This window comes from Crocodylus siamensis, chromosome 4 (genome assembly GCF_052110815.1).
Source record: "Crocodylus siamensis isolate JL-2025a chromosome 4, ASM5211081v1, whole genome shotgun sequence".
In the NCBI taxonomy this organism is placed as follows: Eukaryota; Metazoa; Chordata; order Crocodylia; family Crocodylidae; genus Crocodylus; species Crocodylus siamensis.
This window is the reverse complement of record NC_143398.1, coordinates 159,540,009-159,554,972: the sequence shown is the minus strand read 5'-3', so window position 1 is coordinate 159,554,972 and position 14,964 is coordinate 159,540,009. Positions and strand designations below refer to the sequence as shown.

General features: G+C 52.1%; 1 protein-coding gene and 1 pseudogene across 1 annotated transcript in view; one reads left to right on the top strand and one right to left on the bottom strand.

Annotated features, from left to right (window-relative positions):
• Nucleotides 1-14,964, bottom strand: part of PLXDC1 (plexin domain containing 1) — a 54,709-nt gene that overhangs the window by 33,430 nt on the left and 6,315 nt on the right. Inside the window, exon 2 of the mRNA XM_090044556.1 lies at nt 10,279-10,439. Within this exon, the coding sequence (XP_089900682.1) occupies nt 10,279-10,439 (161 nt within the window). The remainder of the gene's footprint in view (nt 1-10,278; nt 10,440-14,964) is intronic.
• Nucleotides 8,739-8,947, top strand: LOC149866983 (U2 spliceosomal RNA; annotated as a pseudogene).

Below are 14,964 nucleotides of genomic sequence, written 5' to 3'. Positions count from 1 at the left end.
GTTCTTATCTACTTGCCTCTGTGTAAATCCAGAGCAAACCCCACTAGCATTAAATCCAGATTTACACCAGTGTCAACTGGGATCCCAGCCAGTCCCACCAGCCCTTTAAGAGGCAGGACTGTCAACAGTGTTCTGGGGTACGAATGGCTTCCCTCTCCCTTTGGCCAGGGCCTGCACTTCTCACACCCTCCCCCAAACGCAAGGGGAAGTTGTGCTGCAAGCAAGCCAGGAATGGGGTTCAGGGAAGGAAAGGATGGGGGCGGGAAGATCCTGGAGCCTCCTTTAGCCCAAGAGATGTCAAACAGGGTAAGCAGGAGCAGACAGAAGGGGCCAAATGCTTCTGTCCCACCCTTGCCCTGATGCCCCCTGGCCCTACCAATGTGCTCCCAATAAAAAATGGGAAAATACAAGCAGGCAGAGCAGGGACGGGAGCATGGAGGAGCTGGCTGCCTTTCCACTGATTTCCCAGCCATGCTCATGACCTCATCTCTGAATCATTATGTCCTAATCCGTCACCTTGCTTTGGTTACAGCAGGAATTAAAGAGGAGAGCATTTGGCCATGCAACCAACCAGGGATAATCAAAGATGTGTGTGTCTGGGGAAGTAGGGACAGGGACATTAAATAAGTGCTTAAAGCTGGGCTCTGGGGAGAGAAAATGAACCACTACTAGTAGTGCTCTACCATTATTTCTCAAATGGGTTGTTGTCTTGGAAGGGGAGGTGGGTACCAGGTTCATTGCACCAGCCCCCCTGTACTCCCTTCTCCCCTTGCCACAGTTCTTCTCTACCTTGCTGCAGGGAGGAGGAATTGGTGCAGCTGAGACTCCTGTGTTCTTGGCTGTAACACTAATTTCCTGTGTGGCCTTGGGTGAGTTGCTTCTTCTTCTCTGTGCCTCAGTTTCCCCTCCTGTGCAGCAGCAGTGTCCACCCCAATTTCCTAGCATGGGTTGTGACTCTTAATGAATCTTTTCAAAGTCCTTTCAGGATGTTGGATGGAAGGCACAGATGAGAAAGCTGGGGATCTGCCATGAATCCATAGCTTCCTAAAAGTTTGTAGTGCCTCTGTGCTAAGCATCAAGGTTACTTTGAACTTCATGGGGAGCTCAGAACTCAGATTCTCCTGCTGCTCATGCTGAGGTTAAAGGAGAATCTGTTGGCAGTACAGGGTATATGACAGACAGATGAATGAGAATGACTCCATCCCACAGCGGACAACAGGGAGATGGGCAGAGCTGTTTTTCCTGTGGGCAGAGCCAGAGAAGTACTGCTACCTGCTTCCCTCCCTTAATTTGAACCGTTGGCAAAGTTACAGCCAAAATACCATTAGACCTCTGCTGAACTAAGCTTTCCTTGTCCTAGCCTGGCCCTGCCTGCCACATTCTGTGCCAAACATAGCATGTTTGTATTCCCACCAGCTTAGCCATTGGGAAGGCACCTTGCAAATCTCCTCTCTCCTGAAGCCCGACACGGTAGATTGTCAATGCAACTGTCCGTGCAAAAAGGCCTACTTGCCATGACAGCAGTTGCATGGTTCCATAATTAATTTTCACACCTAGCCATGATTGCAGATGCAATTTTGTGTGCACATACAATTGTGAAAAAACAGGCCTATCTTGTGTATGAGCACATGGGGAGGCGTGCACACACACACACACACATGCTGCCGATCTTTGCTAGCCAAGTTTGAATCTGAAGTGCTCAGTCATACACACACACAGCTGTCTCCCTGGAGTTCAAAACTGCAGTCAGCTGCAACCAGGGGCTGTGGGTTCTTCTTAATAAGACAGAGATATGGTAGAAGGGAGTGAGGGAGACCAAGATGCAGCAGGCACAGGGAAACAATAGACATACCAGAGAGAGAGAGAGATGTTCAGCAAGAGACAGGGAGTGATGGAGAGGGGAAAAAGAACAGCTGTGAGGGGAGGGCTGGAAAGGAAAAAGAGCCTGGCATGGGGACAGAAGGAGAAGGGAAAAGGGGACTTAATTTCCTGGAGGAAACTATAATGAGGGCCTTGAGACTTGCCAAGGTGACACACCTACTGCTGGCACCCCACCCTGCACCTGAGCATTGCACACCCCCAGGGCTGTGCACTGGCAAACTCCAGTACTCCTCCTAGTCCAGCCTCCCTCAAGGCTGGGAAGCAGCATGTTCCAGCTGGCTGTGCCCACTGCAAGGCACTGAGAGGCTGCCAGGCACAGTGCCTCAGCCCACACAACTCTGCTCAGCTGAACCTCCGCGCTACAGGCAGACTTGCATTCTGCATGGATACATTGACTTGTGCTTTCCAGCCCTTGTCCATCTATGTTGTTCCAACTCCAGCAGCCTACAGACAGCAGCCCACTGTCCTTATCCACTTGTGCTAAGACACTCCATCTTCTACCTCTGCTGTTTTAACATTTCTTTCCTCTGTTATTACTGGTGCTACGATGGCGCCTACGGGCCTCAGACGAGATCAGAGGCCCGTTATGCCTGGAGCTGTATAGGCAGAGAGAGACATCCTTGACCACACATGGCTCATAGACAAAATGGGGAGAAATCAGTGGATTATTATCCTTGCTCTGCTGGTGGGGGAAATAAAGGACAGAGGGATTAAAAAGTTTCTTGTAGTGGAAATAGGAATTGAATACATGGGTCCTGAACTTCTGTTCAGTTCTGGGAATTTAGTCTAAATTCTACTGAGCCTGTCAACAAGAACTTAACTACAAAGCTGTCCTTCCATTCCAAAGCCTCTCTTGAGTTTCGGGAAATTGCTGCAACCTTCTTGTGGAAGCCAAGCAGTGCAATCACTTTCCCTTTTATGCTTCAACCCCTTCTCTGTTCATCCCTCTCTTTGGACACAAGGGCTTTCTCTGCAACTTCTGCCTCCAAAAATCTTTGTTTGCAGCCTGCCAATCAGCCACTAGGTGACTCCATGCCATATACAGTTACAAGTACTACGTATCCCATGGTAAACAAGGGAGACAAAGCTGTAACTCAAGCTGAGTGGAAGCATCAGTAGCTGTAAAAGTTTTCTTTCCTGGATGCTACTTGCTTGGGATAATCTGTAATTCAATATATTATGACTCTAGTGACTGGAACAGCTTCCCTGCATCTCCCTGTCTCATTAATTCTGCCTTTTATTCCAACTCTTTTCTTAAACATCTTTCTCCCCCCACCTGTTCTTTTCTTTGTCTCCCTCCCCCTCCCCATTCTCTCATATTTATTTCTGCAATCCTGGGATCCTGGTTTTGGGTTTTGTAAGTACTTTATTGTTTTTCTTCCTCTGTAGTTAGTACCCCAAGCTCCAGGCATTTTGAGAACCGGCTCACTGCACAGCAACAGGAAAAAAGTAATTACACCAAAGACCCAGATCACTGCTTATATAATACCATAATAATATGCACCCTTGAAAACAGCAACAGCACCCAGACCATATCTGATCCCCCTGAGAGAATTAACCTATCCACTCTCCCTGCACAACCATTCAGCATACAGTAAAGAGCAAGGGAGCAGGTCCTGCCAGGTTAAAGAGAGGAAGTGAGGGCTGGGGATGCTTCTTCTTGCTGCTCTCTCTGCTCCTCAAAAACATCACCTCCAAATACATGTGTCTGATTAGAACACATACCTACTGCTGCCTCATGTACCCTGTTCCTTCAGGAAGGAGCCTGTTTCCATAAGACTAGGAAGAGAATGGATTAGCCTATCTCTGCTGCTTCCAGAATTACTGCTTTCCTCCCTTTAGAGCTGGCTATTTTCAGCTGGAGTTGTACCACACAGAAAACTCACACCATAGATTGATGCTCTTGTTCCAAGACTCCTCCCCGGTCCTTGCAGAGGAGACAAAGGAGCTCATAGCAGGTGAACCCACTGGGCATCCCAGGAGGAGGATGTGCCAGAGATTCAGCCCACAAGGGGTAACCCCCATTTATGCATGTGAATCAGGAATTCAAGCTGCCCTAGAGTTCAAAGCTGTCTGAATCTAGGCCCTGGGTACAAACTATGTGGTACTTTGGAAAACATGGATGTAGATTTGAAAGCTGGGATGCTTTAGCTCTCAGGTTTGGAGCCAAAGCCCAGCTTTACCAAAAGCTTTCTCAGTGCCTGCAAAGCCCTTCCTGGACAACTGTGCCATATGACTCCTCTCTGACTGACAGATCAGGGCTGGGGAACCACCCGTGCCCAAGCAGAGATTCAAGCACTTCAGCCTTCTGGGAGTAAATATGTGAACCCAGGTATCCCATCCCCTGAACCCTACCTAGGCTCTGGCCATGCCTCAATTTGGAAAACCCTCCCCTTGCCCCTGGACTTTTGATTTCTTGCCTTCAGAAGGTGCATCCAGGACTCCTTCTATATAATCTCTAGGTAAACACAAATAAATGCTAATAGAACATTGCCTTGCCTGTACCCAATCACATAGGCACTTGATGCTTCAAAAACATGGTCCATAAACTCCATGCATGACAGGTCCCACCTCCTCTCACTCATGGCTGTGAACACAATTGGCAGGGTGTCTCCCTGCATTGTGGGGCAGCTGGAGGTAGACTGAGGAGGTGGGAGAGAGAAAGCTTGTGGGCCAGCAAATAATTACATCCTCCCCAAAAAAGCAAGCTCAGGGCATGTGAGTGCCCTTGCAGCCTGTACCACACATGTCAAATAGCATCTCTCTGACATGGCAGACATCTGTCCCATACAGCATGCAAACATCTTTGGTACAGCATCACAGGCAGCCCTGGGGAACTCTGTGACCCCCCCATACAGCATTCCACGCTCAGGTTCCCAGGTCTCTGTGTTCTGTGATGAAGGCATGCAAGTCACGCAAGAAGCATCCTGCTGGGGCCATATAGGGCAGCCCCAGGGAAGCCTGAACCTGTGAGCAAGCAGACTCCCACACCAGGTTTATGTCTCAGAAACAGGCCCCTCAAGAGGAGCTGATGGAACTTCCAGGGGCTGAATACCAGAAACACAGAGAGCTTTTCAGTGCTGGGGTAGGAATTGAGCAGGCACAGATCTTACAGTGCTAGGGAGACTGTCCACAGCATGGATTAGGCCTCTTCCATTACACAGGAACTTGTGCATATTTTTGCCCTTTAAATGCAAAGTAACACCCCACCAACCTCCCCACTCCCCGTCATCAACACACACACACACACACACACACACACACACACGGCCTGGTGACTGGAAAGGGTGACTCAGCATGGGTCCCACCAGCAGGGAAGCAGCCTGCTGCAGCTGTGGTGCCAGCAAGAAAAATACATTCAGGGAGGGCCATTTCCTGGATAATTATCTTAGAAGGGCAAACTGATCCTTGGGGAGAGGCTCAGAGCCAATGTGGGGTTAATATAGTGGGAGGGATGCTTGGTGGGGGGCTTGTAAAGGGTGAGGCAGACAACCAGGGGAGAAGTTTCCCAAGGTCCCAGCCATTCAGTGGTGGGAAAGTGGGAGGCAGCTATGGTCCCATGCTCCAGGTCTCTGGAGAGTCTTTGGGGCTGCGGGGGGCGGGGGTGGTCTGGGAAGAAGTACAGCAAACAGCCTTGCTGAAGCACTCTGCCCTCACTCCTGCATCTTCTGCTGCCTCCCCCACCCCAGTTGTGAATTATTCTCCCCTGGGGGCATAAGAAGTTTTTATATGAAGGTCAAGTCAGCCAGGGAGCACCTTGGGTACCCCCTGGGAAGATGAGATGAATAGGACACTGCTGAGAGAAAGCTCACTACAAGCAGAGTCTGACTTCAAGGGGGCAGTGGGGACCAGGGGATAGTGCACCAGCTTTAGAGGCAACTTCTAATCCCAGCTGGATCAATGGGCAAGTTTCTGTGCCTCAGTTTCCCCACCACACTGCACAATGGCTGGGGAAACAACTGGCTCTATGCAGCAGGTAATGCAATGGGGCCCAGATCTTCTTCAAGGCCTCTACTATGATAATGAGATTGGAAAATAGTACTAAGACTTTGTGGGTCCCCCACCTGCCTTGGCAGACAGCTTTCTTGGTGCACCTTGGAATAGGAGGCCTGAGTCAAGTTGGGGGTTGCTGCTTGTCATCCCTGCCAGCCCAGCATCAGGAGACAGCTGAGATGGGCATCATAGGCCTATTTTTCACTGTTTTCCCTTCAGTCCTCACACAGGATCTAAAATCCTCCAGCCTGTCAAGTTACGCTTCCAAATGAAGTGACCTGAGAGAGCAAAGCGCCGTGGCTCCATTAATGTGGGCAGCACATTTTCCCTATCGATTTTAATGAATTTAAATTCCATTTCATTTCATTGGGTTGCAGCTTACTTCAGCTCCATAAACAATGGGCCATCGATCCAGCTCGCATGCAGCCCTGCCACAGAGCCTCTCGCCTGTTGAGATACCACTTTCCCCCTCCCTTCAAAGTGCCCCCACTCACTCCCCCTGCCTTCAGGCAGGCTGAGTCTACTCAGGTATAGCTCAGGGCATGTTTCTCTTGCCAAAAAGGGTCACTTGTGGTGTAGCTGTTGGAAGGGAGACTACTGGGGTCTTTGCAAGCTGTGGTGTTATTGGCTTGCTAGGAAGTGACGTTCCACACCAGTGCCTAGCACAGGGAGCCCTGTCCTACAGAGAAAAGAGCAGGAAGGTCTAGCACGGGCTGCTCTGACTTCTACATGGTCCTAGGGAATGATCTGACTGTGAAACCTAAGAATTAGGAAGACCCCAGGGTCCTTTTTGCAAATCTCAAATGGGCAGAAATTCACCTGAGATTGCAAACGGAACTAGCGTTCTTCCCCACTTCCTGTTCAGAACCATTTGGCTTCTGTATCCCACCCCAGAGGAGGCTGCATTTTATTGCTCAAGTGAGTGATCCCTATAGAGAGAGCTGCACAGCGGTTGTATCCCACTTCACAGGTGGCTGTGGACTCTTTGTGGATCTCTCTGCAGATCTCTGGCCAGCGGTGAAGGAGAGATGCTTATATAAATAGCTCCTCAGTTCCACCCTGGAGGTAGCTGCCTCTTGGCACTAAGTAAAGGATTCCACATGCCCCACCCCAGAGGCAGGTGGATCTCAGCCCTGGATGAGACAACTCAAACATACCTAACCTTGCTTAATATTCTCAATCTATATTAGGATCATGAGGAACCTGGGAAACTAAGGGAGTTCTTGCTGACGAGGGATCCGTGACCCCATCTCCAAGAACAGAGTGCTGCAGAGGATAATTGAGGGCCAGATAATTAAGCACGCCCTGGATGTGAGAACCCTGCTGATCCCTCAGGATGTAACACACTGTAGCTACACAAGTTCATTAGCTGCAGCTCTCCCTCTCCTAGAACAGTGGGGAGGGAGAGATTCAGTTTTGCTTTACAGCTCCTAACCCCACCTCCCCAAAATGCTACCCCTCCCTGGCCTCTTGGCACCCTTCTTGGGGTCCATCCTGCTCCCCAATGACCTCTGCCATTTCCTTGAGCCCAAGCTGTCTCTCTCCTGTCACTGCCCCTCAGCCCTCCTCCCTTTTTCCCACCCCCACTGGGGCCTTTTCCAATTTGGCTGCTACCCGCAGCACTCACCCAGACTAGCACAATGCTGCCAGCCAGCCATTAATTTGTTAAATAAAACCGTCAATCAGGGGGCTTTGTCTGTCGGGACTTTGGGGACTGATCAGGCAGAACAGGATTGTTCAGACACATGCAGGAGCTGTTCAGAACTATGAGAGCCTTTCCCTTTGCTAAGGAGGAAGGGAAATGCCAGTCCCCAACCACTTGTGATCCCCTTCAGCCCTCCGGATGTTCCACCAACCCCAGCATCTCCAGGGAAGCAGAGAGGACAGCAGTGTGCAGCAGGGCCTCCAAGCACCCATTGGGTTCATTGGAGAGAAGAGGAGAGTAGGAAATTACTTGAGGGAAGGTAGTGCATGAAAGGGTCTGAGGCACAAAGATGGGCAGGGATGCAAATGGGAGGCATAGAGGCCTTGTGGGTGCCCCTCCCCTCTTTTGTCCATTGTCTGTTCAGACTGCAAACTCTCTGGGGCAGGGATTTGACCCATGCCAGATCTATGCCATGCCTGGCACACCAGACCCAAAGGCTGCTGCATGTGTGAGCAGACTCAAAGAGCAAGGGGGTCATGTGCTGCTGCTCTGAGCTTGCCCCACAGATGTTCGGCCTGGGAAACCTCCACTGGGGTAGGTCCAGGTGCTGCTAGCATGGAAAGGGAGTCAGTGTGCTACTGGGCTCAGGGCTGCCCCCTGGTGGTGGTGGTGGTGATGCCAGGTAGGGGATTACAGGAGAGCAAGAGACTCCTTCCTACTCCCAGCTCCTACAGGCAGGGGAGATGCTATATTGGGGGCAGGACAGAGGTGAGGGAAGCTGGTACCCCACTGGGCAGGGGCAAGGGATCCACCCCTCCAGCTGTGAGGGAAGGCAGGCAGGAGGGTGCTGCCTGGGAGAGGCTGGGTTTTCTCTGAGTGGCTAAGCTAACTTGGAGCTCAGGGACTCCAAAGAGTGACCACAAATGGTCAGTTATTCCCACTCTGCCCAGCAGCTGCAGAGCTGCCTTGGTTCATGCAGGAGCATATTCAAGTGGGGGGGAGGGGAACGATCCTCCACAAGGAGAAGCCCCCTCCCCATTCACCCCCACACCACAGGCCCATGCTACTTACCTAAGGGAGGGGGTGGGAAGAGTGAGAGTTTACCCTTTCCAGACTGGACAGCTCAGAGAAGTGCTCCCGGGTGATCTTATTGGGACACTGACTCAGAGGTTTCATCTTTCCTCCTCTCCTGAAGGACCTGGGTCTGGGAAGGATTGTGCTAGCCTATCCATGTGGTACTTACCTAGCAGGGGAAGCAGCGTGACCACGTAGACGAGCTCCCCAGGGTAATTGTCTCTGATATGTCCTCCATAGGAGGTCTATATTGAGCAGATTCTTTTTGGTATTGGGTGGTGGAACCGGAGCGTGCTCCATCCACTCCATGCATTGACCTGGTATTGCAGTGCTTCCAGGACCGGTGCAAAAAAACAGGGAAAAAAAAAAAAAAAAGGGTCTGGGAAGGAGGCCAGGGCTTGGGTGCAAGCAGTTTTGCTGGTTCTGACCCTGCTCAGCATCACTGACAGGCTGCAGCTGAGGGAGGGGAAAGGGTGAGAAATGCCAGGATGCCAAAGAAGTGGAGAAGCTATGGGTGTGGTGGTACAGAGCTGGCAGGAAAAGGGCTACAGAGAATTGGGACTGGGATACACTGGTGGAGCAGGGCACAAAATGGGCCAAGGCTGCCACAGGCAATGGAGGAGGGTGCTGCAGGTCAGGACTGAGGGGCATCAGCAGGGTAGGCAGAGTCAGAGCAGCAGAGCAGCTGCTAGGCAGGGCTGAAGTGAAGCTGTGTGGGAGACTAGACTGGAACAGGAAGGGACTGCAGGGTAGAGGGGCACTGGCAGAGCAGTACATGGGGTGCCCAGGGATGGAATAGCAGGAGGCAGAGCTGAGGGGCAGTATTGGCCCAGCTAGTGAGAGGTTTCCAGGTCTTTTAGCCAACACCTAAGGAAGGATGCAGTGGCAGAAACAACACTGGATGGATTTCTGATAGCTGTAGGGAGGCTCAGCCTGGTGAGCAATGCCCATCAGGTGAAGTTATCTAATTTTAGCAAAAGCAGGGACCTCATTGCCACTTGGGTCACTGCCCAGCCCTGGGGCCATCACTCCTGCCCCACCTGCTAGCTTTATTTTGGGGTGTAATTACCCTATGGGATCTGGTACCACCCAGTCACACACTGCCAGTGCAGCCACCAGCTTCCTTCCCAGGCCTGAAATAACCTGCTGAGGCCAAAACTCAAGGGGAAACCACACCGCCTTGGCAAGGGGCTGGTGCAGCTGCCTGGTGAATGAGGCGGATGGTCTGGCCTGTGCATGTGGGCTCCAGAAGGTCACAGGACACTGATGTGTCACGTGTGTGGCATTAACCAGGCAGGCTTGTGTGTGTGTCCCATGAACATGGGTGGGTTATGGGTAGGTCACAAGACACCTATACACCCCTCAGTTGCTACGTGATTGGATCATTTGTGCAGGTCAAGTGTGGAAGACTTGGTTCTCATCCTTTCAGAGAATGGATCGCAGGTCTATTGTGACATGTCTTGACCTCTGCACAAAGCCATGTGTATGGCATGAGTGCCATTCATGAGGCCTTCTTCATAACCTTGGAGTCAACAGATCTCAAGCATGGAGCTAATGTGGAGCTCACCATGACCTCCCATATAGCCCTCCTCACAGCTTCCCCAAGAGGAGAGGATCTTCATACAGTGCAACCCTCTGCTGTAGCCAGTATCCAGGTAATGCCCCCCACCCCCACTCCCACTTACCACAATCTGCGTCTCGTTGTCTGGCAGGGTGTCAATGGCCAGGCTGCCCCCTACCAGGTCTTGGCTGATTCGGGTCCTGTTGGTCTCCAGCAAACTTTCCCGTGTCTTCCGCCTCCAGCCCGGAGGCTTTCCTCCTTTCAAGGAGCCCCCAGGTGCGTGTCCTGTGCGAAGGGCAAAGAGTGAGCACCTGTTAGAGGGGAAGTCTCCAAGGGAGGTAGGTTCAAGTCCTGCGGCCACTGCATGGTGGGTGAGGAAAGATGAGTTTGATGGGTCTCAGCTCAGATCTTAGTGGCTGTCACACAAAGACAAGCCTGGAATGAGCTAATCCCCAACAGAGGGTTTAGTGCTGAGGGAGGTGGATGTATGGACCTGAATATCCCAGCCTTGAGATGGGCAGTGTTGGCAGGGCCCAGTGGGGTTGAGGGGTGAGCTCCCTGTAATCCTCTAGCCTCTACAGAGATGGCACAGAGACCAGGGCACCGGTATGCTGGGTGTTGCACAGACACACTGAGAAATAGCCCCTGTCCTGCCCAAGCAAAACACACACAGGGTAGGTAGGGGACACTGAGGCACTGAATGAGGATAAAACTTGTCTGGGCCATCAGGAAAGCTGGAAAACATCCTGATTCCCATGCCAGTGCCCTGTGGTGATAAACAAAGAGGCTGTGCAATCTCAGCAAGGCACCAGCTAGGAGCAGGATGGGAGGGAGTAGGTAGGGGAGGGAGATGGGACCCCTTCATGAAGTGCAACGAGCACTACAAACCTCGGGGTGGGGGCAGAGGCCATGGGCTCAGGGACAGAGGAAGCCCCAGCTGGGCAGTGGATGGGGGTTGTGCAGTCATGTCAGGTACCTGCTGCACCAGCCACAGGCCCTGCCTGAGTCAGAGCAGTCCCCTACAGGCCAGCACAGTTGAGGGGGCTAGGCAGGGAGGTTCTGTCCAAGGGTCTCCTGGAGCAATGTAAGGATGGGAGTTGCCCTAGCACGTGCCGTCCCTGCACCTCTTCTCCCTACGTTGCGCAGATGTTTGTGCTGGAACAGCTGCTTGGGCTTCTGCCTGACTAATCACCTCCTGTCAGCCGGGGCATATGGACTACGTGTACAGAGCTAGAGGCCAGTGGGGACAGGAGAGGATGTAAAGGGCACTCCAGGACACAGAGAGCCTCTGCTATGGGCCCCAGCCCAGCCCAGACTTTAATCACACACCCAGGCCTCGCACACTCCCAGACACATAACCTCATATTCATCTAATGTGCACGCTGCATCCAGATGCAGGCATCCCATGCTTACTCTATACACACACCACCAACACATAAGGACCTCTCATGCTTGCCTCTAGTGCACATTGGCCCTCAGACATGGGCCTTGAACACTCACAAAACCCTGTGCTCAGGGCAGAAGTGCACCAACAACCCTTCCTCAATCCAATTGGTTTAACAATGCAGACTGCGTAAAAGGGAGGAAGTACACTACCAAACACAAGTACAGACAGAGCTGACACACCCAAACTGACACACGGATGCATACGACAAGCAAGCATGTGTGGGCACACGTACACGTACACGTACACACACACACACACACACCTCCCCGACCTGTACACACATATACCAGCTGATACTCACTCCTATGCTCACCTACACCCTGTCACACGTAGCCTGACTGCCCTAGGACACTGCTCTGGTACAGGAAATACCTTAGTGCCAGTTGCAGGCTGCTTGAGCAGGGCACAGCACATACCCCTAGGACTGGGAGCTAAGGGGACTGTAAGGAAGAGTATAGAGAAGATCTCTTGTTTGTGGGACAACTACAAAACTTAACAAATTGGGTAGGAATGTGCACACACACATACAATGACACAGGTGCATGCATGATATGTGAGCTACAAAGACAGACTGCCCAGCCTAAGGCCATAACAACATCACTACAGGCACTTGTAAGACCCCCCACCTCATAGCTCATCAATTCTCTTTGTCCAGGGTACTCTCTGGGGGACAGTTCACCACCCTGCCCAGGCTGCTTCCCATTGCTGGGCAACTTCTATTGGTTGATGTCCCAATGCTGGAGCAGACTTAGGCTGCAGACAGAGTCCAAGTTTATATCTCAAAAATAAATGTGTTTCTCATTCCCTCCCACACATGCCTCTCCCCCTCCAGCCCCTACTCCCAGTTTGCTGCAGTACGGGGAGGAAGAGGGTTCACAAAAGCTGCAAGGGCAAAGTCTAGGTCAGTGGTTTCCAAAGTGGGGTGCGCGTGCCCCAGGGGGTGTGCAAGACAATCCATTGGGGTGTGGGAAGAAAATATTAGAACTTTGATTTAGATGTATCTTTATATAAATATACATATATTGGGGCTGTGCGCTCAAAAATTTTTTACTGATAGGGGTGCGCTATCAAAAAAGTTTGGATACCACTGGTCTAGGTCACAAATGAGTTGCCTGGGCCAGGCTTGACTAGGTGTTTTCTCTTCAAGGTTTGCAGCTTGACAGCTCTTCAGTTAAAGAGAGACCCCGGTGTGGGACTCAAGAGAGAGGGCCGTCAGTTGAAAGAGAGGGGCACTGGCAGACCATAACTGGGAGACCAGGTGTGTGATAACAGAAGATGTGGCCCAGGACTGAGGGTATTGGCAGAGCAGTGTGTATGGGGACTAGTTCCCATACACTTCCTCCAGGGCTCAAATAGCAGTGTGTCTTTGAGTGTGTGTGTGTCTGGCTTCTGCTTTGGGATGGAAGAGTGGGGGCTGTAGATAAGCCTGAGGGGAATTTCATTGCTACTCGGCCATGTCTGTGCCTGCCCAGTCTCATCTGTGCCACCGGCACATGCAGGTGCCCTGTTTCTTGGCACCTATGAACAGCAGCACAACATCAGAGAGAGTGAAAAAACCATTTGTCACCAGAGCAGGAATGATTTATTAGCTTCCTGGCACCTCATTAACAGTGGATGTGTCTGTGGGGCAGCAGCAAAGCAGGAGCTGTTCAGCCCATGAGGGTGGTGGCTGCAAGGAGGCCAGGACTGGTAGAGAAAGGTGGATCCACCTAATCTAGCACCCAGTCTCTGGCAGGACCCAGCACCAGAGGGGGCAAGATACATCCCCAGTGGAGGACTGTGGAATAATACCCACAGGGGACATTTCCCCTCTGGAAGCCACAGTATCTTGGAGGCTCAACCTCCCCATTTCTGTCCGTCTGTTGCCATCAGGCAGGGAGGGACACAGTGGTCCAGGAAGAGCCAATGGGCTTCCAGCCCCTTCCCTGAGCTGTGGTTGGGCTGGGTTATGCTCTGCTGGGTTTGCCCAGTTTAGCCACAGCCTGCTAATCTGGGACAGGCTCTTGCAGAGGTCTGGCCTGGCTTGGCCTTCACCACAAAGACTGCATGGAGCTGGTATGGAGTGCATTGGGATACAGATGGGGCCTGGTGCTGCAAGGAAAGGTCTCTGTGGGCAATAAGAGCTCAGGAGGGCAGAGGGGGAGTCTCCCAGTGGGGTACAGCCTGCCCCTTTGGGTCTACAGGCAGTTGGGACTGCTCTGCACAACTCCACTGCCAAATGGAGGACCCAAGCAAGATGGGAGGGCCTCCCAGCAAGAAGTTCCCTGAACTATAATGCGCTCTGCTCCCCATCCAGCCCAGGTTGCTCCAGAAGACAGAAGGAGGCTCTGCACCCCCAATCCATCTTTCCTTGCAGCCCCACAGCCTGGAAAGCATCTTCCCCTAGCACATGGTGCTTTGCCTCCCTGATACTGCCCTGTCCTCTGCCTTCTCCCATCCCAGGCTGCTCCTGTCAGTGCTGTCTGGATTTAAGATGCATGAGGGCAAGAGCTACAGCAAGTTCTTTCCACACAGCTCTGTTAGCAGAGAGGTAGCTCCCTGCTGATGCCCCTCAATCCCAACTGACAGCCCTCTGGCCTGTCCAGAAACAGCAGGCCCAGCTGTGTGACAGACACTCTGCATGTGATTACCCATTAGTAACTCAGTAGAGTCCAACAGACTTACAATCACTGGTGACATACACAAGGTCAGGGGCAAGGCCTCAGGAAGGCTCCCACCAGTACCAATGGGACCAGTCCCTAGCAGGAGTGGGGTCTGATCTGCATTTAGCATCTTTTTCCATATCACAGGGACAAGTGATGGACATGAGGGTTTCATCAGACATTACCAGCCAGGTCTGGGCTCTGGCTGAAGTGGGATGTGTCTCATATGAGAACTGACCCCACAGCCCAAGGCTGCATGCCTGGGGTACGTGTACTGGTAGCATTTGGACAAAGGGCAGTTTGGAGATAGCAGCCTTGGGGGAGGGAGGTGTGGCATGGACAGAGCACAGGGTACAGGGGGCAGGAGACAGCTCTGACATTGGTATATTGTTTGGCCTTGGGCAAGTTAGTGCCCCACTCTATGCCTCGGTTTCCCTGCCCATGCATCCTCAGCTAAGTTCTAGCAGAGCCCGGGCATCAGATGAGGCCCTTTGGCCCTTCTGAAAGCAGATGGAGGGAGTGTATGAGGTGGGCAGGTATCCAAAAGTAGTTATATCTAGACCATGAGGGTGTAGGACTGCCTAGAGCAGCCCGTGATGCCAAGTCTGGGTGCTGAATGGGGCAGGGGACACTGTAGTGAGGTGGCTGGGAGTGCAGCCCCCATCTCCCCATGTTAAATTCTCATAGTCTGGCTCCACTCCTAAACTGCTCCCAGGGGAGT